The following is a 25,781-nucleotide window of genomic DNA, read 5'->3' as shown; positions in this document are numbered from 1 at the left end:
AGAGCTTTTTAATGGTAATAGGAACCGCTAGCTGCAATATGGAGCTTTTAAACCAAATCTCTTTTCCTTTGTTTTGTTGTTGCACTGGCAGAAGACCATTATGGTTGTTCAATTGCAGGTTTTACAGAATCAATTGATTCATCGACCTAATCAACTGCGTAAGCTACAACAAGAGCTGTTTTTGTTACATTTCGAGGATCTCTGGAAGGTTTTGGTGAATATTCCATATTTTCCAGAGTCAAATATCTCAGCCTATGTTCAATACAGCCTGTGGGCACCCCCAGGTGGTCAGATGAATATTTGTTAGAATAATCTGAAAATAGGGCCAGAGTCCCTGCCATGGGACTCAGGTTTCAGCATGCGGCAGTAATTAACCATTCATCGGTGTAGACAAAGCATCTGAATAGAGTGGTAAAACGTTAACATCTGAGTTGCACACGCATAAAATCCACAGCAGTCTACGTACGATATATGACTTACGGAAGCACCGATATGAAACTTTGGCCCGATATGGATATCCAATATTGGCATTGCTTTTGTGGCCAATAACCGATATTTACCATTGTGTTATACGGTGCTCAAAAAAAATAAAGGGAACACTAAAATAACACATCCTAGATCTGAATGAATGAAATATTCTCATTGAATACTTTGTTCTGTACAAAGTTGAATGTGCTGACAACAAATTCCCACAAAAATCATCAATGGAAATCAAATTTATTAACCAATGGAGGCCTGGATTTGGAGTCACACACAAAATTAAAGTGGAAAAACACACTAGAGGCTGATCCAACTTTGATGTAATGTCCTTAAAACAAGTCAAAATGAGGCTCAGTATTGTGTGTGACCTCCATGTTCCTGTATGACCTCCCTACAACGCCTGGAGATGCTCCTGATGAGATGGTGGATGGTCTCCTGAGGGATCTCTTCCCAGACCTGGACTAAAGCATCCACCAACTCCTGGACAGTCTGTGGTGCAACGTGACGTTGGTGGATGGAGCGAGACATGATGTCCCAGATGTAATCAATCAGATTCAGTTCTGGAGAACAGGCGGGCCAGTCCATAGCTTCAATGTCTTCATCTTGCAGGAACTGCTGACACACTCCAGCCACATGAGGTCTAGCATTGTCCTGCATTAGGAGGAACCCAGGACCAACCGGACCAGCATTTGGTCTCACAAGGGGTCTGAGGATCTCATCTCGGTACCTAATGGCAGTCAGGCTACATCTGGCGAGCACATGGAGGGCTGCATGAAATGCCACCCCACACCATTACTGACCCACTGCCAAACTGGTCATGCTGAAGGATGTTGCAGGCAGCAGATCGCTCTCCACGGTGTCTCCAGACTCTGTCACATCTGTCACATGTACTCAGTGTGAACCTGCTTTCATCTGTGAAGAACACAGGGCACCAGTGGCGAATTGGCCAATCCTGGTGTTCTCTGGCAAATGCCAAGCGTCCTGCACGGTGTTGGGCTGTGAGCACAACCCCCATTTGTGGCCCTCATACCATCCTCATGGAGTCCGTTTCTAGCCGTTTGTGCAGACACATGCACATTTGTGGCCTGCTGGAGGTCATTTTGCAGGGTTCTGGCAGTGCTCCTCCTGTTCCTCCTTGAACAAAGGTGGAGGTAGCGGTCCTGCTGCTGGGTTGTTGCCCTCCTATGTCCTCCTCCACATCTCCTGGCGTACTGGCCTGTCTCCTGGTAGCGCCTCCAGGCTCTGGACATTACGCTAACAGATACAGCAAACCTTCTTGCCACAGCACGCATTGATGTGCCATCCTGGATGAGCTGCACTACCTGAGCCACTTGTGTGGGTTGTAGAGTCCGTCTCATGCTACCACAAGTGTGAAAGAACCACCAACGTTCAAAAGTGACCAAAACATCAGCCAGAAAGGACAAGTACTGAGAAGTGGTCTGTGGTCTCCACCTGCAGAACCACTCCTTTATTGTGTGTCTTGATAATCACCAAAGATTTTCCCCTGTTGTCTATTTCATTTGTACAACAGATGTGAAATTGATTGTCAATCAGTGTTGCTTCCTAAGTGGACATTTTGATTTCACAGAAGTTTGATTTACTTGGAGTTACATTGTGTTGTTTAAAGTGTTCCTTTTATTTTTTTGAGCTGTGTATATATTTTCCTAACCTTTCAACATCAGGAAAAAACCACCACAGCTGACATTACTATCACATGACCAAACAAATGCCACATGGCCATAGGGTTGCAACTACTTTGCTAATCGATTAATCACTACTATTTTTTCGATTCACTGATTAATAATCGATTAGCAAAAGAATTTACAGAATTTGAACCAGGTAAAGCTACAGCTATGCCACTTGAATCTTGAATAGAGCATATTTATGGACAAAGAAGGTTTTACATCTTAAATGAGTTATATATTTTTGTACAGTTTAGACTTAATTACTTCTTCACATGGGTTCTTTCAGCAAATGACATGTTTTAGAGTCTGTAAACTCCAGTTAATGAATATTTGATTACTAAATTAGTAGATGATAATTTGAATGCTCGATTAATCTGATTAAATGTTCCAGCCCCACATGGCCAACTGTTTTGGTGCCACAGGAAAGAAAACCCAACCCTGTTGCATCAGGATTGGGTTCAGTAAAATGTGCTTATTTTTCCTATCTGATCCACACTGACTGTTGTGTTTTTCGTGGAATATTTCCTCCATCTTTCATAGACTCCCTCCTGTCCTGTTTTTTATTTCGGTGATGTGAACACATGTTTTTATGGTCACAAAAGGCCTTTGTTAACAGCACATTTTTAAATGGAACATACTATGCATATTGTTGAGTGATGAGCCCAGTAAAATAAGCCCTTAGACGTTTATGGCCTCTTAAAGTATCAACTGAATCAGAAACTGAAGAGAAAATAAAAGCAGTTTTACAAACTCAAAATGGTCAAACTTACTGCAGTGCAAAAACAAATATTTTTCCTAAATTTAAAAAATATTTAATGTGGTCCGAAAGCACCCGGGATTAATTGCAAGAGACAACCACCTCAGCTGGGCTAATCTCCTAATGGACATGAAAACAATGCAGACACATAAACACAAACCTGAAGAGCTGCAGATGTGTTGAAATTCATACAATGTTTATCCAAGCACACTGCCAGCAATTAAAGAGTGACATTGTACAGTTTGCTTCTATAAACCTCATCTGACAGGAGCCGACTGGCATGAACAAGCTGCATGCTGGGACTGACTGGAAATATACTCTCTCCAATAAATTAAAAAGGAGAAAAAAAGTGTAAATTAAGACCTTTAGTTGGTGGCGTGCTCATGAGATGATGATCTGAATTGGTCTTTAAGGCGCAACTCAACACTTACCTGGATGAGTATTTTTCCTAAGCAGACGGATGGAGTGCTGAGCTCAGCCATGAACATTATGCCCTGGAAATAGTCTCCCTTTCCTTGTCGCCAAAACTGGAGAGAAAAACAACATGTTCAACATTTATTTCCCCTGAGGATGTTTGCATTAAAAAGATAAAACACCAGTCCTGCAGTTACACATTTCAACTACAGCTTCGCTGCCTCGCCCACATCTCGCCGCATCAAAAAGAAGCAACACGTGACAGTTACCACAGACACGGGGAAACAGACGGTGACCATGACAACATGGTGCAGCACCATGAGGAACTCGCGGTGCAAGTAGCTCCTCACTGCAGAGCCCATGTGTTGGGGGGCCGCCGAGGCCTCCTCGTGTCCTTTCACCCGCAGCTTGTACCAGTAGCACATGAACATGGCGTAGATGTCGTAGACGAAGTAAGGGACAGCAAACATGATGTAGGTGCTTGTAAGCCAGTGTCTGTGCCAAAAGGAAAACATGGTTTTAAAAGATTAGCTGATTAACTGATATGATATTACTGTTTAGAGCCCGAATATCACAAATTGTTTCAGATTCTCATTTTTATTTATGAAAACTAAAAAGGGCAGCAATACAACTTACTGGTCCTCAATAATGTCCTGACAGGAAGAAGCAATGATGTAGCCAGCTGAAGAAGCCATGACTGCCTGAACTGATGATACCAACCTGCATGCGTGAACAGCAAAACACAAAAAGACGAGTCAAGTGGTTTAGACTGCATATTGAACTAGAACGTCCTCCCCCCATTTCTTTATGTTACAACCACAAACTTCAATAAATAGTTTCAAAGTCCTGCCACTTTATTGATCACAGGTCCATTCTAAAACATAAATATGCTATAATCCACACCAGGGGCCTGCAGCCATTTTTCCTCATTCCTCCTAAATTAATTTTGCATGCAGCAACAAAATATGCACGACCCTTCAAAAATAAACAGATAAAAGGCAGCTTATTAAGTTTTTAAAGTACTTACTAATTAGGGCTACATGATACTCTGAAGACTTGCCATAGATGCTATTCAGATGAATGTCGTGATAACGATATGACTTGTGATAAGTAAGCAGAAGCATATCTAAACAGTGTTAACGTCTTTTTACTTTGGGTTCATGCAAATATTAACCTAAGATAGACTTTCCAGCTAGTTATTATTTCCATCTCATAAATAAGGTCTAGCTTGAAAACGTTGCATCTGTCTTCGTCTGCTGTCATGGTCATGAAAGACATCTGACGAGTTCACCCAATCAACAAACATCAGCAAATATCATCCTGGGAGGAAAACCTTTTATTGGCTGATATTTCTTCTTACAAAAGCAGGTTTTTTGCCATATTGATATTTCGTATAGCAATATTGCAATAATAGTGAATTTGCAATAAATTGTGCTTACTATATAAAATTTGGAAATGAAAACATTTCACTTCATTTCTTCATTTGTTTGAAAAACAAAAAAACCCCAAACATTTAAAATGAGGTAAATTTAAAAGCACATTAGTTTAAGCCCAATCAAATTCTGAAACATCAGAATCTAAATATTTCTTGTAGCATTCTTGTTTTTTTTTTTTATTCTTTGCAAATTTTAGAGGAAAGCATTTCTTATTCCCTTTAAAAATCAAGCAGCTCGGTGCTATAACATTACTGCTTTAGGTAACTAAGAGCCACAGTGGACGGTCTAAAGAGCCTAATGACAATGCAGGTTGAAGACCCCCTCATCTAAATTGCAAAAACAACTTTTTATGGCTTTCTTCTTGCCACTCTTCTATAAAAGGCCGGATTTGAAGAGTGCACGACTGACAGCTGTCCTGTTGACAGATTTTCCCACCTGAGCTGTGGGTCCATGCAGCCCCTCCAGTTACCTGGGTTGTTTCTCTTATTAATTACCTCCTTAAACTGTGTAATGTGTTCTTCGTTATACTTATTAACAGATGGTCTTTAACAACCCTCTGAGGCCTTTACAGAACAGCTGTGCTTATACTGAGATTAAAGTTTCGCACAGATGATTTAATTTAGGGGTATCAGAGGGATTAATACAAATACACATAACACTTTTCAGATTTTCCTTTTGTAAAAAATATTCAAAACCACTGCAAGGAGAGAACCTGAGCTACAATAATCTGTCACACACATATGAAAGCGAACATATTAAGCAAGAATACTGTTGTCATCATAGCTCTACATATGAACATGTCAAAAAGGAGGTTTTGAGGAGGTCTGACCTGGCTGATACGATGACCGCATCTCCTTCACTCCATCTCAGTGCTGGGATGGACTTCAGGCATTGTTTGGACAGAAGGAAAAGGCCTGGAAAGAACACAGAGCCAGCAGCCAAGATGGTCAACATGGTTGCTGGCGATCTGTCTTAGGAGGCAAAAAGTTCAGCAGACAATCTGGTCCTTGAGATCTGTCGCTCTCTGTCCTCTCTGAAACACACAAACCACAACAGAGGATGGGTGTTAAAACTGTTGCTCTAGAAACTCCCACGTATATACATTTGGCTGCGCTTACAAAGATAAGGAAATAGAACACACTATCATAGTCCAACATACGTGGCTATACAGGTCCTTCTCAAAATATTAGCATATTGTGATAAAGTTCATTATTTTCCATAATATCATGATGAAAATTTAACATTCATATATTTTAGATTCATTGCACACTAACTGAAATATTTCAGGTCTTTTATTGTCTTAATATGGATGATTTTGGCATACAGCTCATGAAAACCCAAAATTCCTATCTCACAAAATTAGCATATTTCATCCGACCAATAAAAGAAAAGTGTTTTTAATACAAAAAACGTCAACCTTCAAATAATCATGTACAGTTATGCACTCAATACTTGGTCGGGAATCCTTTTGCAGAAATGACTGCTTCAATGCGGCGTGGCATGGAGGCAATCAGCCTGTGGCACTGCTGAGGTCTTATGGAGGCCCAGGATGCTTCGATAGCGGCCTTTAGCTCATCCAGAGTGTTGGGTCTTGAGTCTCTCAACGTTCTCTTCACAATATCCCACAGATTCTCTATGGGGTTCAGGTCAGGAGAGTTGGCAGGCCAATTGAGCACAGTGATACCATGATCAGTAAACCATTTACCAGTGGTTTTGGCACTGTGAGCAGGTGCCAGGTCGCGCTGAAAAATGAAATTTTCATCTCCATAAAGCTTTTCAGCAGATGGAAGCATGAAGTGCTCCAAAATCTCCTGATAGCTAGCTGCATTGACCCTGCCCTTGATAAAACACAGTGGACCAACACCAGCAGCTGACACGGCAGCCCAGACCATCACTGACTGTGGGTACTTGATACTGGACCTCTGGCATTTTGGCATTTCCTTCTCCCCAGTCTTCCTCCAGACTCTGGCACCTTGATTTCCGAATGACATGCAGAATTTGCTTTCATCCAAAAAAAGTACTTTGGACCACTGAGCAACAGTCCAGTGCTGCTTCTCTGTAGCCCAGGTCAGGCGCTTCTGCCGCTGTTTCTGGTTCAAAAGTGGCTTGACCTGGGGAATGTGGCACCTGTAGCCCATTTCCTGCACACGCCTGTGCACGGTGGCTCTGGATGTTTCTACTCCAGACTCAGTCCACTGCTTCCGCAGGTCCCCCAAGGTCTGGAATCGGCCCTTCTCCACAATCTTCCTCAGGGTCCGGTCACCTCTTCTCGTTGTGCAGCGTTTTCTGCCACACTTTTTCCTTCCCACAGACTTCCCACTGAGGTGCCTTGATACAGCACTCTGGGAACAGCGTATTCATCCAGAAATGTCTTTCTGTGTCTTACCCTCTTGCTTGAGGGTGTCAATAGTGACCTTCTGGACAGCAGTCAGGTCGGCAGTCTTACCCATGATTGGGGTTTTGAGTGATGAACCAGGCTGGGAGTTTTAAAGGCCTCAGGAATCTTTTGCAGGTGTTTAGAGTTAACTCGTTGATTCAGATGATTAGGTTCATAGCTCGTTTAGAGACCCTTTTAATGATATGCTAATTTTGTGAGATAGGAATTTTGGGTTTTCATGAGCTGTATGCCAAAATCATCCGTATTAAGACAATAAAAGACCTGAAATATTTCAGTAAGTGTGCAATGAATCTAAAATATATGAATGTTAAATTTTCATCATGACATTATGGAAAATAATGAACTTTATCACAATATGCTAATATTTTGAGAAGGACCTGTACATCAAGCTAACCTCACTGAGGAGCTGGAAGAAGCAGCAAGTTCAGGAAAACCAAACAGTATCATTTACTGGATAGAAAACAGGAAGGTTACTCTTATCAATAGTGCCGCTGATCAATGGCAAATTTGAACACCACAATAAAAGCCGATGTCCTGGCAGTTTGTTAGAAACATTTGAAAACAGTATGGACTCTATTGTTCAAAAGAGAAAAACTTTGGGCGTGGCGCTGGTGCAGCTGTAGAGCGCGCCGCCTACATATAGAAGGGATTCAGCCCTAGACACAGCTGCCCCCTGGTTCGAGTCCAGGCCACAGAGACCTGTGCTGCATGACCCTCACCCTCTTCACCCCATTTTCTGTCTGCCTACTTTCAAAGAAAAATTACAAAATAAAGGCCACCAGTCCCGCGAAACAACAACAACAAAAAAAACGCAGTTAACCCCAAGGTCAGACCACAAGTTACTCAGATCTATTAAAAACGTCAAGACTGCAAGTTTTAGCTAGCTTTTTGCAAGTCACAAAACACATCAGCAAACCTACACAGAACATCCATTTTTTCAAGTTTCAACCATTTAACCTAAACTATCTCCTTGGATTAAAAGGAAGCAGGTTAAAATGAGGATGAACAACCCAGAAAGGACCAAAGCTCAAGCTTACCATGAACTGGAAATTGCTAGAACACCAGTATCACTGTCTCCAGTGGAACCAGTTTCATACTGCCATGGTCTGAGAGAGTGAAGACCAAGAAAGAACCTCGATTCAAAATTGACATCTCGAAGCTTAATTGAAATTTGCAGCTGTCCACATGGAAAAGCTAAACGCCTTCTGGAGAGGATGTTGAGCTATTAGGTCAAATTTCTAAGTAGTATCTTTAAAAAAGTCAATGAGAGGCTTTCTTATTCAAGAACACTGCACCAACTTTCAAACATGGTGATGGCAGCATCATGATGTGTTGTTTTGCTGACAGTGGTACTATTGCATTGCACAGAGTGCATGGAAGCCTTCATCTTCATCTCAAATCACAAACTAGAGGGACAAAACTAGGTGTTCCAACAGAGCAGTAATCCCAAAACACATCAAAACCAATTTCCAGATGGATAAAACAGGCATTTACTAATGGGTCAGACCTTGACTGTACTGAAAACCTGTGGACTATGCTTAAAAGCCTGGTCCCTGCCAAGAAACCAATCAATTTAAATGAAGTCTGCCAAGAACACTACCGCAACAATAATACCGGAAGACTGTTGATGGCTACAAAAGGTGTGTGGGTGAGATGCAACTTGCTAAGAGGCTTACAAACAAAAAAATAGTATTAATGTATGTAAATATTTTAGCAGGTATATATTACATGGTGTCCATAATGAACAACATGTTCAAGCATAAGGGTGTCCATCAGTGCACTTGGCACCAGGACACCCTAGGCAGGAGGTCGATAATCGACTTTGTTGTCGTATCATCAGACCTTCGGCCGCATGTTTTGGACACTCGGGTGAAGAGAGGGGCTGAGCTGTCCACTGATCACCACCTGGTGCTGAGTTGGATCCGCTGGAAGAGGAGAAATCCGGACAAACTTGGCAGGCCCAAGCGCATAGTGAGGGTCTGCTGGGAACGCCGGGCAGAGCCCTCGGCCAGGGATGTATTCAACTCCCACCTCCGGGAGAGCTTTGACCAGATCCCGGGGGATGTTGGAGACATAGAGTCCGAGTGGACCATGTTCTCCACATCTATTGTCGACGCTGCTGCCTGTAGCAGCGGCCGTAAGGTCTGCGGTGCCTGTCACCGTGGCAATCCCAGAACCCGGTGGTGGACACCGGCAGTAAGGGATGTCGTTAAGCTGAAGAAGGTGTCCTATCAGCTGTGGTTGGCTTGTGGGACTCCTGAGGCAGCTGACAGGTACCGTCATGAGGCCAAGCGTGCTGCGGCCCGGGACGTGGCAGAGGCAAAAACTAGGGCCTGGGAGGAGTTCGGTGAGGCCATGGAGAAGGACTACCGGTTGGCCTCGAAGCGATTCTGGCAAACCGTCCGGCGCCTCAGGAGGGGGAAGCAGTGCTTCGCCAACACTGTTTATAGTGGGGGCGGGAGACTGCTGACCTGGACTGAGGACATTATCGGGCGGTGGAAGGAGTACTTCGAGGATCTCCTCAATCCTGCCATCACGCATTCCGTGGTGGAAACAGAGGCTGGGGACTCGGGGTTGGACTCTTTCATCACCCAGGCTGAAGTCACCGAGGTGGTTAAAAAGCTCCGCGGTGGCAAGGCTTAGGGGTTGGATGAGATCCGCCCTGAGTACCTCAAGTCTCTGGATGTTGTGGGGTTGTCATGGTTGACACGCCTCTTCAACATTGCGTGGCGGTCAGGGACAGTGCCTCTGGACTGGCAGACTGGGTGGTGGTCCCCCTTCATGAGAAGGGTGACCGGAGGGTGTGTTCCAACTACAGGTGGATCACACTCCTCAGCCTCTCTGGTAAGGCCTATGCCAGGGTATTGGAGAGGAGAGTCTGGCCGATAGTCGAACCCCGGCTTCAGGAGGAACAGTGTGGTTTTCGTCCCAGCCGTGGAACACTGGACCAGCTCTACACCCTCTACAGGGTGCTCGAGGGTTCATGAGAGTTTGCCCAACCGGTCCACATGTGTTTTGTGGACCTGGAGAAAGTATTCGACTGTGTCCCTCGTGATGCCCTGTGGGGGGTGCTCCAGGAGTATGGAATTGGGGGCCCTTTATTAGGGGCCATCCGGTCCCTGTACGAGCGGAGCAGGAGTTTGGTCCGCATTGCCGGCACTAAGTCGGACCTGTTCCCAGTGCATGTTGGACTCCGGCAGGGCTGCCCTTTGTCACCGGTCCTGTTCATAACTTTTATGGACAGGATTTCTAGACGCAGCCAAGGGCCACAGGGGGTCGGGTTTGGGGACCAGTGGATTTCGTCTCTTCTTTTTGCAGATGACGTGGTCCTACTGGCCCCCTCTAGCCAAGACCTATAGCATGCGCTGGGGCGGTTCGCAGCCGAGTGTGAAGCGGCTGGGATGAGGATCAGCTCCTCCAAGTCCGAGGCCATGGTTCTCGACCGGAAAAGGGTGGCTTGTCCTCTTCAGGTTGGAGGGGAGTTCCTGCCTCAAGTGGAGGAGTTTAAGTATCTCGGGGTCTTGTTCACGAGTGAGGGAAGAATGGAGCGGGAGATCGACAGACGGATCGGTGCAGCTGCCACAGTAATGGGGGCACTGTGCCGGTCCGTTGTGGTGAAGAGAGAGCTGAGCCGAAAAGCAAAGCTCTCAATTTACCGGTCGGTCTTCGTTCCTACCCTCACCTATGGCCATGAACTTTGGGTCATGACCGAAAGAACGAGATCCCGGATACAAGCGGCTGAAATGAGCTTCCTCCGTAGGGTGGCCGGGCACTCCCTTAGAGATAGGGTGAGGAGCTCGGCCATCCGGGAGGGGCTCGGAGTAGAGCCGCTGCTCCTCCACATCGAGAGGAGCCAGTTGAAGTGGCTCGGGCATCTATACCGGATGCCTCCTGGGGAGGTGTTTCAGGCACGTCCCACCGGGAGGAGGCCCAGGACACACTGGAGGGACTATGTCTCTCGGCTGGCCTGGGAACGCCTTGGGCTCCCCCTGGAGGAACTGGAGGAGGTGTGGAGAGAGGGACATCTGGGCATCTCTGCTGAGTCTGCTGCCCCCGCGACCCGGTCCCGGATAAGTGGAAGACGGCAAGTACAAGTACGATATTACAAAAATTGCACTTTTAATTCCTGTTTTAAAACTGTATTAAAGATGAGTGCTGCATCATCGTTCCACCCAGGAAAAAGAACCGTTTAAAACACATTGAAAGAAAACTTGATTTTAACATCACTTCTTTTTATTATTATGACCGATACTAACACAATTAGATGTAAAAAGTACTTTTTACCTATAAGAGTAAACATATAGTGAAAATTAACTGAATTTGAAGTAGACTAAAACATAAACCACGTGTAATCCAACACCATTCTTCTGAGCAGAGTGTAGGCCTCAGTGACACAGATAGAAAATAATATCCACCTGACCCATTACAAATATGTGCTACATCCATGCGGCTTTCCAGTTTGCTAACACTACACCAGCTGACTCAATAAAAAAAGTTCAAGTCCATTAGCCAAATGCGCAATGCGCTTTTTTAAAATCGTCGAAAAATATTGACATAAGATGGGACAACTGGTGCTCATTGTTCCTGAAGAAAACACGCCAGGCATAGCTTTACCACAAACTAAACATGGTTTCACGTTAACGAGCCTCCTATGTTAGCTGGTATGACTAAATGTTTGTTTTAACATTAGCGGGAGCCACTTAACTAAACGGGCAAAATTAAAGGCAGAAAAGACACAATAACTCATCTGGAGTTACGCTAACTTAGCTGAGCGTTGTGTTCCTTTTTTTAAATAAACTGACAAGCTAGTGAAGCTAACCTGCGCCAGAATGATACGAACAAGTCACCCGAAAAATCAAATAAATACAATAACAGTGATGTTTTAATGTCAGTAAAAGTACATGGCAACTATATTCGTAAGAAAGCTTGCCCCCAATCAGCAGAAAGATGTGGCTAACATTAAAATGACCGACTGTCTGCGCTGTTGAATCGCCTGCTAACAATGGCGATGCTACGAACGTTAGCGGTTAGCCAAGCTAGCAACGATGCTGTTTAGGACCCATTCATTTAAACAGTTTGTGGTTATTTTTTTCAAGACAACTCAAAAACCCAGTTTACCCTATTTCAGTGTTTCTGGCTATTTTCATACAGACATTACCGTGACGTTTAAATGTTCTTTATGAGCTTGTCGTTTGTTTGTAGCACCCAGCTGCCGCAGTTAAGCCAATAACCGCTAACCCTAAGCTAACACATCGGAGTTTGTGTGTGCATGTTATGAATAAATATGAAACAATTACACAGCGGCTCTGCAGAGTCCAGTCAGCGTCCAGCCGAAGGTCGTGTCCTGCGGGAAGCGTTTAAAGATATCCCAGGGGTCTCGGCCTCGATGCTCCGCATGTTTTATGTGGCCGCTTGAATGTCTGAAGGGTAGCGGCGGGGCGGCGAGCTAACGCAAGCTAACAGGAGCAAGTTTGCTCAAAATCTCCGTGAGGTTAGCTCGCTCTGTCCGCTGGAAACAGACAAGCGAATCAGGCGGCTCAGACAGACAGCGTTATCTAACGCAAGCAAGTTAAACCGACTTAAAGAGGAAGATGCAGCTGTACGGTTAGCGGATGCTGTCGCTATGTCATCCCTCTCTGTCTCGCCACATCACACCAGAGATGCTGCTGCTGCCTCAGCCTCCCAGATGCAGCGTTGACTCAACACTGCTGCAGCAGCCAGTTCCTACAGGTCTACGAGAAACGCGCACCATCACAGATCTGCATTTTAAACGGGTTTTATTTAGTAAGGAACATGTTGAATGCATTCTGCATGTTCAAGATAGAATCTATGTGTAGTTTTTTTTTTTAAATGTATCAATTTAGCAGCTTTTTTAGAAGCTTCTCTTCTTTGCATCAGAAAATGTATGTTTTCCATTGCTACAGTGTTTGTAATTAGGCCATAATTTAACAAATACAAAATATATAGTTTGCATTTAAGATGAAAAACTATCTTTGTCTGTACATATGCTCTAGCCAGAACTGAAGTGGCATAGCATTAGCTTCAACTGGTTCAAATTCTGTTAAAAAAACTACTCTTAAACACCTTATCGATTATGAATAGATTAATCGAAAAAATTATCGACAGATTAATCGATTTGCAAAATAATCGTTAGTTGCAGCCCTAAAATATTCCTGTTGCATTTGAGATTTCTTCGGTTAATTCCAAACATGTGGATTTGTCTTTTCTGAATCCGTATTTTTTCTCTGAAAGTAGTTTTATCTTGAAGAAACTGGAGAAACAAGCCTGTGATTTTTAGAATAGTGCCTCTCACCTGCTTTATACAAGTTTATTACTTTGGCTACTTTTGCCTTACATGGAAATGTTCCAGTTTTTTCATTATCTTCAACTACTTCTGTTATTTTGTACGGTTTTCATGTACATTTTGCTCCATTCAGTTTTAAGTTTCTACCATTTCTTTTTCCTTTCTACTGTTTTTAAAAGTTGTGTGGTGTTGTTATTTTACATTCTGGCCAAACAATTCAACCTCCTTCAACGTCTGCTTGTCAACAGATTCTCCCAACTGAGCTGTGAATCTCTGCAGCTCTTCCAGAGTTACCACGGGCATCCTGGCAGGTCCTCTTACTAATGTTCTGGATTACCATTTAAATGTTCTTAGACATTTCTTTCTTTCATTTATTCACTCAGATCAGGCAACTGTGGTAGATGAGTCTTTGCGAGATGTTTTCTGTTAAAGATGATGTTTGAGACACTTAATATTAGACCTAACAACAGGAGGGGGGGAAAACAGCACAAACAGTTGTTCTTGTTTAATATTTTTACTTTAAACTGTCCAAATTATAAAATAACATGATCTCTACTTGATCTACAAAAAAAAAACCCAAAAACAATAAAACAATGACTGTAATAAGCATCGATTTTTTTGCTCTAACAACTTTTTAGACATGCATACTGTTGAGAAATATAAAAATATAAATATAAATACATCCCCTTAATATTCTTAATGAATCCATGACTAAGATCTGAAATGTTTTTTCATAAAAGAATTAAAATGCAGTTGAGTACGATAAGGCATTAAAGATGTAAGAGACAAGAGCTGTACAGAAGCCTAGAGTAGAGGTATCATTATTATTATTTTTTTTAGTGTAATGGAGAAAACCTAAAATTAATTTCCAATAAATCACAATGTTTCTCAACAGGAAGAACACATTTCCAAAGAAAGGAGCAAACAAAGAAACAACTCTACACATATCAAGGTAGGAAATGAACACAAAACTGAAACTGCAATCATCACTGACTCTTATTGTCCTTATTTCGTCGACCTTTTGAGCCCTTTCGACACCACGCGTCCCTCACGACGGGCAACCGACCGTTCATTACACGACTGATGTGGAAAACAAGTGCGATGCAGAGAGTTAAAAGGCTAAATCTAAAAAAAAAAAAAAGTTTCACCCATTGAACTGGAACAGAGAGAAAACAAAAATAAAAAATAAAATAAAAAAAAGTCTATGGCAATGACAACTGCAATCAAGTGAATGGCAATCTACGTGGAAAAATTCAGAGTAAAATCAACTTTTTCATAAATATTATCATCTACAGCTAACTTAGTGGAACTGCTAAATTTTATTCTCGTCATGACAGTTCTCTAACAATAAACATGGCCGAGCTCGTCTGGTTTATTTTGTTTTCATGCAGAAAGGTAGTTCAGAAGCCGAAGTGCTGATTAGCAGATTTTTTCTGTAAAAGCCCGACCCAGAGAGGAAGACTCAGAGCAAAACAATCCAAGAAAACTCAAACCTCCGTCCTTACCAAGTCCGACAGTTTTAAGGTGCTTGATGCTCCGGAATAACATCTCTATTTTTTGTATTTCTCTACCTTTAAGAAACAAATGAGCATCTCCTCCAGGTGGATCTTCTTTCCTGATTAACTCCATATCCATCTATAGTAAAAAGACATTTAGCTAGCGTTAAAATCTAATTTTCATCTCCATCTTGTGAAATAAAACAAACATGCGAGAGGAGCTCCAACTTGCACACACGCAAACACACACCTTCCCTTCTAATGTTTCCTCCACCTGAAACATCTCGACACAAACCATTTGGATTTTCAGTACTCTCGGTACGCGAGTTGCTAAAATGGAGGTAAGATCAGAGCTGGTGAGATTTACAGTACCGGTACTTGGTACAGTTGTAGAGAGCAGCCGATGCCAAGAAACAGGGGGGTGATGGGGAAGATCAGACAGAGAGGGGAGAGAGGATAACCACATGTTCATTAGAGTCTTCATTCGGAAATATTTGGATAGCACATCCATGTTTGTCATTAGTGTCGGTGACCCTGCTGCAGCCTCTTTTCATGATGTCTTCTTTGATCCTCCAGCTCTGCAGCAAAACTCTTTTTCTAAGCTGTTTTTTCTCTCCGAGATTTTAACCCTTACACCTAAGTGCCAATGAAAAGAAGAAAAAAACATGAAACCGAATCAAAATCTACAAGTAACCACCACAGACTTGCTTCAGATCCATCCTGCTAACTGTGGGACTGCGGCGCCGCGATGCTAGAGCAGTCCGTGACGAGCAGGTCAACCACCGTGTTCCCAGTGACGTACATGGTGGGCGCCGCCGTCACCATGTTGCTGAGGGAGACGGAGCAGCCGGCGGCCACATTGGAGGTGACGGGGCTCGGCGCGGCCTGGCTGGTGCTGTGGGTGCCCATGTGGCCCTGGAGCTGGGTGGGCGTCTTACACTGGACGCCGCACAGGTGGCAGACGAGAACACCGCCTGAGGCCGTGCCGCCGAAGCCGCTGGGGCTCTCCTTCCACTCCTGGCCGTGGTGCTTCTGGGCGTGGACGCGGAGGTACGTCAATGTGGTGAAGCCTGGTGGAGGGCAGGAGAGCAGGCGTCATTTCAGAGACAGATACGCCCAAAGCAGATACGCAGCACTCAAATGTCATCCACACAATGCATCTTTATTTCCCAGATTTAAATACTTTTCCATTATCAACTCAGTTTACTGCATGGAAATGGCGTCGTGTGACTTTTTTATTCCCCTGTATTGATTTAATACTTTGTAAAACCATGACTCTACCGACTTTGAACATGTAGAGATTGACATTTCAGCCAATTTTCAGCTCAGTCAGGTTTGATGGAGAGGACCTGTGAACATGAATTTTCAAGCCTTGCCACATATTCTCAATTGAATTTAGATGTGGACTTTCACTGGGCCGTTCTGACACCATTGCTTTGTAGCTCTGGCTGTATGTTTACAGTCTTTGTCCTGCTGGAAGGAGAAAGTCCACCTCAAGCCCTTTGCGGTGTTTTTCCAGGACTGTCCTGCATGTATATATCTGACCAGCATCCGTGTCCCTGCTTCAGACAAGCATCCCGACAACATGATACAGAAGCCACCATGTTTCATGGTGGGGATGGTGTATTCAGGGTGATATGTAGTGTTAGTTTTGTCCTCATCTAACCTGAGCACCTTTGCTTTGTGTTCCCTTCATGGCTTATGGCAAACTGCAGATACCATTTCTTGTGGCTTTCTTATTTCCACTCTTCCAAACAGGCCAGATTTGTGGTCCGCATAATGAACAGGTATCCTGTCAACAGATTCTCCCTCCTAAGACGTTGCTCTCTGAAGCTCCCCCAAAGTCATCATGGACATCCTGGCTGGTTCTCTAATTAATGCTCTCCTTGCTGTTAGTTTAGGTGGACGTCCATGTCTTGGCAGATCTATAGTCCATCCTCTTGTCATGCTCAGACGATGGACTGAACATAGCTCTGCGAGATGTTCAAAGCTTGGGATATTGTTTTAGAACCTCACCCCGTTTTAAACGTCCTCCCTGACCTGTGTTCCTTGGTCTTCATGATGCTGTTTGTTCTCGAATGTTCTCAGCAAACCTCTGAGCCCAGAAAAGATGCAGCACAGAACAGCTGCATTTATACTGAGATGAAATCACACACAGATGGAGTCTTTTTACCAATCAGAAGACCACTGAAGGGAACTGCACTGCATTTTTACTTCGGGGTATCAGAGTAAAGGGGGTTGAATACACACTTTACTTTCCTGCACTTGTAAAAAAGAACAAAATCGTATTAATATACATTAAAATTAGTGGTTGCAATGTGACAAAATGTGGGAAAAATGTGCAAGGAACTATATAAGGGAGATTTGAGGATAGTCTTTCACCAAATACCTAACCAACTGGAGAAAGAAAGTGATTGGTTAACTGCATAGTCCAGAAATGGTTTGGGTAAGAAGTGTAGAAGGAACAAACTGACCCTGTTGCTTTAATACTTTTGCACAGGACTTTAGATTTAGAGTTTAATATAAATGCCAACAAAAGCGTTTGTACTCACTGCGGTTGCAGAGGTGGCAGACGTGGTGCTGCGACTGGTTGTGCACCCTCATGTGATCGGTGATGTAGGCGGCGGACAGGAGCTTCCCACAGATGTGGCACGGCACCTTCTCCTCGTGTCGAATCATGTGTGCTCGCAGGCGATCCTTGGTGGCAAAACAAGACTCACAAGTCTGCAGACAGATAGAGATGATGAAACATAATTGTGTAAAAATCAAAAACTCCCTGGCATTTCAGCATAAATAAAACAACAAAAAAGTACAGAACTACATACTGGACATTTGAAAGGTCTTTCTGAGGAGTGCACCTGCCTGACATGACTGTTGAGATGGTCAGGCCTATAGAAGGACATAAGAGAGACATATTAAAGCAGGGGAGGAGGCGTGGCTATGCTGTGCGGCTGCGGCGCAGATTTACCTGGAGAAAGCCTTGCCACAGTGAGGGCAGATGTAGGGCTTCTCTACCCCGCCCTGGTGGGAGCGCACATGGTGGCTCATGCGGTCCTTTCTTTTGAAGCGCTGCTGGCAGATAGGGCAGGAGAAGGGCTTCTCATCCGAGTGGGACAGGCGGTGGCGGTTGAGGTGGTAGACGTCCCGGAAGGCCTTACCGCACGTCTCGCAGGCGTGGTTCTTCTTCACAGGGTTGGGGTTGGGGTTTGAGGGCCGCTGAGGCAAAAACAAACAAGCTGCAGAGTTTAGGTCTGAAGTATTTTCTGCACAGATTGAAAGAGATTTTATTGTTAAAACCATGCAAATACAGATAACTGGCGAATAAATAAATGATTAAGATGACTGCATAACTAGTGCATGATTTCTAAATAATTACTTCTGGCTAGTCTTTAATTCTGCTTTGTGTTACTGAGAACATGCGGGGGAGCGTGGGGGGGGGGGGCTTCGAGCACACTGTTTCTTAAACTGGGGACCAGTGCCAAACACTGAAATGGTCCCTCAACCAATCAGTGCTCATGGATTTCTCCTGAAATTTAACACAGGAGGCAATTTTGAAGCAGGTTCCCCCATCCTTGTGGCAAGGCAGCTTAAGAAACAACACTCTCGAAGGCTTGGGGGTTGACGACAACCGTCTCTCACAAGGCCCTGACCCACCTGTACTGTCGCCCCTGTGGCCATGACGACAGCAGCAGGAGGCGGAGCATGAGGGTTAACAGTGGCCATGACGTTTGGCATGGCAACCCCTTCGCCATCCTGACCGCCCAGGGGAGGCTGCTGGGTGCCCGCCAGCACGCCGGGAGGGGCGAGAGGGGGAGGCACGGAGAGGTGCAGCAGGGAGAGGGGAATAGTGGGCCTCTCTGCCCTCCCTCCGGCCCCCACCGCCATCGCCGGCGGGACCGCCGCCACCACCACCTGGCCAGCGGCTCCCTCCTTTGCTCCCTCCGCCTGCACTCTGGCCCTGTCCTTCATGCGTACCCCAGTGTGGACCGACTGGTGCCGCCGCAGGTTGTAGTTGTTCTTGAACTGCTTGTTGCAGATGGCACAGATGTGTTGCACGCGGGCCGGCCGAGGCGCTGGCTTCACCGGCTCTGAAGGAACCAGGAGAAAGGGGAGATGAAATGAAAACCACGGTCTATCACAGCCTTTCACACTTATCAGGTAAAGTTTACCTCAATAGTCTAGTTATGATTCACTGAAGGCTCACCACAGCCTCACTTAGTTAGAAAACATAAAAGAAGACAAGGACATTTCTGCTCATATTTGTGTAATTTATGAAGCAAAACTGCCTCATTATCTAGTGTTTAAATTCAGCTAAAACACAAAACAAGTACTAAATACTGAGAAATGATTACACTCCCCTCAAAAAGTATCCAAAGACACAACCACAATTTCAGTGTATTTTACTAGGATATTTTGTGATAGCGCCTAATTATGAAGTGCACATGATTTTAAATATTTTAACAAACTTTGTAGCCTACATGCAAAATGTGTGATTGTGGCAGCATCATGCTGTGGGGATAGGCACAGGAATATATTTCACAAACTATTATCATTTTTCCTTCAACTTCATAATTACCCACAACTTGTTGGTCTGCCACATAAAATCCCAATAAAATACAGAGATGTTTATGGTTGCAATGCAGCAAAATGTGGAATTGCTCCATGGAGGATCAGCACTCAGAAGCAGTATAATTAGAGATTGTTGTGTTTTGCTGGCTTCTACCAGAGCTTTTACTGTTGCCTGTTAAACAGATGAACTTCTCAATGTTCATACATGTCTTTAAATAAAGTCCCATTAGGACAGGCAGCCGTCAATTTTCACTGGACCAGCTCCAGCTTTCAGCGCAGAACGTTTTTAATTAGCCATACTTTAGTGAAGTCGCAACATCCAGTCACATCTCAGTGAGTTTAATGGGATTATTTCGTTTTTGTAGGGTGGGGAAGGGGTCATGTGGAGTACTTATGAAAAGTCAGTGCTATTCCTGATTGAACACTGGAAGGAAATTCTCTCCGCAGGGCTAAAAGTCAGTGCTTAGATAGCACTTATTTGTGTGCTTAGCCTTACTGAAGAGATGTTTTACTAAGGCTACACAGTTATTAAATCTGGTGCAACAAGATGCGGAAATCGATTCACAAAACCCAACTGTCATAATGTTCATGAAGTTTGCTCTCAAATTAAATTTTTAAACAACTTACTTTTACAGAAAATAGCTACCTTTGAGTATTCTTCACTTAGTAACAACATTCACACTGAAGAGTGTTGTTGACAGTGTTACCTGGAAGTGCTTCGGTACGGTGTGTTCACCGAACAGAAAAAGATTAGTTTCTGAATCAGAGATTAGTTTTCTTCACATTCTGAAGCTAATTTCTGCAGTTGTTGCAATTTTTTGAGTTTGTCTGCAAAATGCAGATTAATCTTTGACTGTTCTTAAAGTGGGGCAGTATCTTCATGTTCAAACATGGTTGTTAAAAAATGAAAACCTACTCACTGCTTCAACGTAAGTAAATATGTGATTGCAGTACATTTTAGAACAACGATTACTCATTTATGTAATTTAATTGGAGGAGGGGGGGTAATTTGGTCTGGCTCAGTACTTTCCATATTTAATATACAGGTCCTTCTCAAAATATTAGCATATTGTGATAAAGTTAATTATTTTCCATAATGTCATGATGAAAATTTAACATTCATATATTTTAGATTCATTGCACACTAACTGAAATATTTCAGGTCTTTTATTGTCTTAATACGGATGATTTTGGCATACAGCTCATGAAAACCCAAAATTCCTATCTCACAAAATTAGCATATTTCATCCGACCAATAAAATAAAAGTGTTTTTAATACAAAAAACGTCAACCTTCAAATAATCATGTACAGTTATGCACTCAATACTTGGTCGGGAATCCTTTTGCAGAAATGACTGCTTCAATGCGGCGTGGCATGGAGGCAATCAGCCTGTGGCACTGCTGAGGTCTTATGGAGGCCCAGGATGCTTCGATAGCGGCCTTTAGCTCATCCAGAGTGTTGGGTCTTAAGTCTCTCAACGTTCTCTTCACAATATCCCACAGATTCTCTATGGGGTTCAGGTCAGGAGAGTTGGCAGGCCAATTGAGCACAGTGATACCATGGTCAGTAAACCATTTACCAGTGGTTTTGGCACTGTGAGCAGGTGCCAGGTCGTGCTGAAAAATGAAATCTTCATCTCCATAAAGCTTTTCATCAGATGGAAGCATGAAGTGCTCCAAAATCTCCTGATAGCTAGCTGCATTGACCCTGCCCTTGATAAAACATAGTGGACCAACACCAGCAGCTGACACGGCACCCCAGACCATCACTGACTGTGGGTACTTGACACTGGACTTCTGGCATTTTGGCATTTCCTTCTCCCCAGTCTTCCTCCAGACTCTGGCACCTTGATTTCTGAATGACATGCAGAATTTGCTTTCATCCGAAAAAAGTACTTTGGACCACTGAGCAACAGTCCAGTGCTGCTTCTCTGTAGCCCAGGTCAGGCGCTTCTGCTGCTGTTTCTGGTTCAAAAGTGGCTTGACCTGGGGAATGCAGCACCTGTAGCCCATTTCCTGCACACGCCTGTGCACGGTGGCTCTGGATGTTTCTACTCCAGACTCAGTCCACTGCTTCCGCAGGTCCCCCAAGGTCTGGAATCGGCCCTTCTCCACAATCTTCCTCAGGGTCCGGTCACCTCTTCTCGTTGTGCAGCGTTTTCTGCCACACTTTTTCCTTCCCACAGACTTCCCACTGAGGTGCCTTGATACAGCACTCTGGGAACAGCCTATTCGTTCAGAAATTTCTTTCTGTGTCTTACCCTCTTGCTTGAGGATGTCAATAGTGGCCTTCTGGACAGCAGTCAGGTCAGCAGTCTTACCCATGATTGGGGTTTTGAGTGATGAACCAGGCTGGGAGTTTTAAAGGCCTCAGGAATCTTTTGCAGGTGTTTAGAGTTAACTCATTGATTCAGATGATTAGGTTCATAGCTCGTTTAGAGACCCTTTTAATGATATGCTAATTTTGTGAGATAGGAATTTTGGGTTTTCATGAGCTGTATGCCAAAATCATCCGTATTAAGACAATAAAAGACCTGAAATATTTCAGTAAGTGTGCAATGAATCTAAAATATATGAATGTTAAATTTTCATCATGACATTATGGAAAATAATTAACTTTATCACAATATGCTAATATTTTGAGAAGGACCTGTACATCAAGCTAACCTCACTGAGGAGCTGGAAGAAGCAGCAAGTTCAGGAAAACCAAACAGTATCATTTACTGGATAGAAAACAGGAAGGTTACTCTTATCAATAGTGCCGCTGATCAATGGCAAATTTGAACACCACAATAAAAGCCGATGTCCTGGCAGTTTGTTAGAAACATTTGAAAACAGTATGGACTCTATTGTTCAAAAGAGAAAAACTTTGGGCGTGGCGCTGGTGCAGCTGTAGAGCGCGCCGCCTACATATAGAAGGGATTCAGCCCTAGACACAGCTGCCCCCTGGTTCGAGTCCAGGCCACAGAGACCTGTGCTGCATGACCCTCACCCTCTTCACCCCATTTTCTAAAATATATGAATGTTAAATTTTCATCATGACATTATGGAAAATAATGAACTTTATCACAATATGCTAATATTTTGAGAATGACCTGTATGAGATGGTAATATTCAGTAATACTGAATATGCAGCTCAGACGAGAAAATATAGGGGTCAGACCTCTGCAAAATGTACATTAATAGGTATGTGTTTGGGTAAAGTTAACAATTTTGTTTTATTCTCTAAATTACTGATAAGATTTCTGCAAAATATCAAGTACAATATTTTGTCTCTGAGCGTTTGTTTGTAGAAATTAACAAAATAACAAAACTGAGTAAGTTAATATTAATTTTTAAATGAATACTAATGTTTTAATTGAAAGTTTCAGTCCTTATGAAGCATCTTGGCTCGCCCTGGTGTTTGCTGTTGGGTTCAAGTGATAACCCAATCAGTACCTCGTTAAGCAGAACAGCGCATGTGCTGGAATCCTGCAAAAACTGGAACAGAATCATGTTTCTTCTGAATTTTCCACTTTTAAAATACCAAACCCCAATTTCTCAGTTTCTCTGACATTCTGAACATGTATCTAGTTGGGTTTAGTGATCAACTGTTTGTTGCTTAAATCATGACACAACTCTGGAGAGCGTAGCAGTGTGGGGTAAAGGGTAATTTCACAGTTTTTACCAGTTTTCACCAGTGGTTCTTAACCCTGGTCCTGAGGGCCCACAGACTGTCATGTTTAAGATTCAGCAGACCTGATTCAAATAATTGTACTACCTCACTAGGCCATCAAATGCTGCAGAACCCTTTTAATGGCCCATTGTTTTAATTTAGGTTTGCAGCAGCAGGGAAACACCTAAAACATGTGGGACTAATTTTGATCAGCTGCATTTCAAAAAGGGGAAAAAACTTAACACCTTTCAAAACAGGACTGGTCAATCCTGAACTAAATCCAAACTTTAAATAGATATTTTTGTCCAATTGTAAAAAAAAATATATACACAGTTTTAAAGCCGTCTTTGGTACCTTAGATCAAACACAGCATAAGAACCACAGTTTAAAACACTGATGCAACAAAGAATCATTATTATTGTGTATTTATGTTTGGATTTTCTGGCAGCAATCCAAAAATCTAGTTTTGTTGTGGTCAAAAAGATAACTCAATATTTAAAAGCACTATTTTATAGTAGATCTGCATGAAAACATGTTGCTGATAATTGCAAGGACACCGATTAATCCACATATTCCTGACTCTTCTTTCATCACAATGTCCACAGCACTCTGCATGAGTGTCCTGGCATAAAGCATACATCTAGTGTGTGCACTGGGGGCTAAGACAGTCTATCCAACAGGCCAAGCATATTATTAGGAAGCAGAATTCGCATGAACGCCCTGTCAAATATTGCATCCAAGCAATTGTGTCATTGCACACAATGATGTTGCAATGACAACTGCAGCACTATTTCATAGACATTTTTGATTTTTTGTTTTTTTTTGTCTTATACTTAACGGAATAAGAAATACACTCTGCAAACTCAAACATTTTTATCCAGACCTGACAAAAACATTTCTATACTTTTAAATGCAAATTTCCAGTTGGTCTCCTATTTCTTCCAGAACTTCATCTTGAAGCATGGTTTTAAAATATTGCATTGATTTAAAGCTCAAACTGTGTATGATCGTTCCTAATGCCAGACACTTCCTCTCCGGCTGTCTTCACAGGGTCCTTAACCACCTGAACTGACTCAGCTGGGAGTGATTGCAGCTCCACAGGTGTGGGTGAGTTGCAGTGTCCCTCACCAGGCAGGGGTTCCTCACTCAGAGCAGTGGTGTCCACAGTTGAAGGAGGCTGTGCTATGTGCTCTGTGGGTGGGGTCTGGGGAGAACTCGTATGCACTTGCATGAGCTCTGATTGGAGGCTCCCCTCCACTTGGTTTTGGGTGGGAGTATTCTGGAGGAGCAAGGAGAAGGCCATCACCAAATGTAAACACAAGTCACAGCATTTATCTTCCAGAGGTAGAAACACAAGATGTTAGATAGGCTGGGATTGACACAGAGGCCTGCATGTGTGAAGTAGGAGCGAGAGAAACAGAAAACAGAGGCCTGCAAAAGCTCACCTGGAAGAGAAAATTGCTCCAAGCAGCATCCATTTTGCGCAACAGACAGCGGTGGAGATTATGAAGTCAGCTCCTGATTGAGGTCTTGGGAACCAGCCTTCGCATGGCTCGGATCGGCCCTCCAGTGGTGATCGGGTCGCGGACGGAGGCCCGGCCCACAGCAGGAACGATGGGCTCCCGGGTTCTGTCGTAAAGTGCGAACTAAGCCGTGTGCTGAAGTCGGGTTTTCTCATTGAGGTAGAGCTGTGGGTTAAAATGCGCGCAGCTGTCGGGACTAACGCAGGCTGCAGAGGTGGAGCAGGCCCAGTCCAACAACGGCCTGCTGTCTCATTCACTTTGGCCTTTAACTTAATGATTCCCAACACTAATAGAACAAAAACAAACAAAGCTCGTTAAATACGTACAATCCCACCACAGGAATACCCTGAAAACGAGCAAAAACAACCGAACCGTGCAGTTTTTACTCTTTAGCGATACACACAAAACAGGAAAATAAAAGCAGTTTTTTTACGCCAGAGAACAAATATGAGTTATAATATCTGTCAAAACAGCAGGTCATGCTTTGCTTTTTTGAAATTTAGAGTCTATTTTTCCCGATTTCCGAAACCCCGGTAGGCCGGTCGGGTGTTTTGTCGAAGCCTCGCTGCTGGATTCAAGCCCTGACCCCGGCGAGCGGCGCTCTCGCCGGGCCGCAGCCTACCGCTCCACCTCGGCCGTTCAGCTGCGAGGATGTCATCTTTCTTTTTTTATCGCCCGCTCTCCCTCCTCCCTCCCTGTCTCTTTCTTCCTTTTCTTTTTTAATTCCTCTTTCTTCTCCCCCTCCTCTCCTTTTTCTCGCACCGCTATGTCCCACTTGCTCTTAAAGGGGTAGAGTTTCCTTTTTGGACAGCCCCCTCCTCTCTCTTATTTCCGTCCTCGTTGTCCTCTCCCCTTCCTTCCTGGATTTTCGGCCGACAGAAAATGCCTCCCTCCCTTCTCTGCTAGCTAGGACAGGCCGTGCTGTACCGAGCAGATCTGCAGCGGGGAAACAGGCCGAGTGACTTTCCATTAGCTGAGGGATGACAGACGCATCTTAAAGGGCAATGCGCACAGATCCTCCCAGTTACTCTGTAATAATGATGTCAGACTGATGTTGCAGTACA

The 25,781-nt window shown here is 43.8% G+C and overlaps 2 protein-coding genes and 1 long non-coding RNA gene across 5 annotated transcripts in view; 1 reads left to right on the top strand and 2 right to left on the bottom strand.

The window, feature by feature from the left end:
- tlcd3bb (TLC domain containing 3Bb) overlaps window positions 1–12,853 on the bottom strand; it is an 18,692-nt gene extending 5,839 nt beyond the window's left edge. Inside the window, exons 1-5 of one of the 2 annotated variants that reach the window (XM_047376655.1) lie at window positions 12,468–12,853; window positions 5,602–5,796; window positions 3,973–4,056; window positions 3,606–3,831; window positions 3,354–3,449 (exon numbers count right to left, since the gene is read on the bottom strand). In XM_047376655.1, coding sequence (XP_047232611.1) covers window positions 3,354–3,449; window positions 3,606–3,831; window positions 3,973–4,056; window positions 5,602–5,726 — 531 coding nt within the window. In that variant the 5' untranslated portion in view covers window positions 5,727–5,796; window positions 12,468–12,853. Of the gene's footprint in view, window positions 1–3,353; window positions 3,450–3,605; window positions 3,832–3,972; window positions 4,057–5,601; window positions 5,806–12,467 lie in introns of both variants that reach the window. The other variant, XM_047376654.1, reaches the window with a different exon arrangement.
- Window positions 12,773–14,346, top strand: LOC124874951. Its single transcript, XR_007039920.1, has 2 exons — window positions 12,773–12,900; window positions 13,723–14,346. It is a non-coding gene; the product is annotated as an uncharacterized LOC124874951 (long non-coding RNA).
- mazb (MYC-associated zinc finger protein b (purine-binding transcription factor)) lies at window positions 13,973–25,781 on the bottom strand. 2 transcript variants are annotated; one of them, XR_007039919.1, is made up of 8 exons: window positions 24,640–25,781; window positions 24,323–24,473; window positions 18,625–19,058; window positions 17,939–18,186; window positions 17,796–17,859; window positions 17,523–17,694; window positions 15,221–16,040; window positions 13,973–15,109 (listed from the first exon to the last, which is right to left on the bottom strand). XR_007039919.1 is itself a non-coding variant. In XM_047376652.1 (7 exons), the coding sequence occupies exons 1-7, from the start codon at window positions 24,670–24,672 to the stop codon at window positions 15,694–15,696; spliced, it is 1,449 nt and encodes a 482-aa protein (XP_047232608.1). In that variant the 5' UTR covers window positions 24,673–25,781; the 3' UTR covers window positions 13,973–15,693. The 2 variants fall into 2 exon arrangements, 1 of the variants encoding a protein (XP_047232608.1); XM_047376652.1 differs by having other exon boundaries at window positions 13,973–16,040.

This window comes from Girardinichthys multiradiatus, chromosome 10, assembly GCF_021462225.1.
Source record: "Girardinichthys multiradiatus isolate DD_20200921_A chromosome 10, DD_fGirMul_XY1, whole genome shotgun sequence".
NCBI classification, from domain to species: Eukaryota; Metazoa; Chordata; class Actinopteri; order Cyprinodontiformes; family Goodeidae; genus Girardinichthys; species Girardinichthys multiradiatus.
The sequence above is the reverse complement of the archived record's forward strand: the minus strand, read 5'-3'. Positions and strand labels throughout refer to the sequence as shown.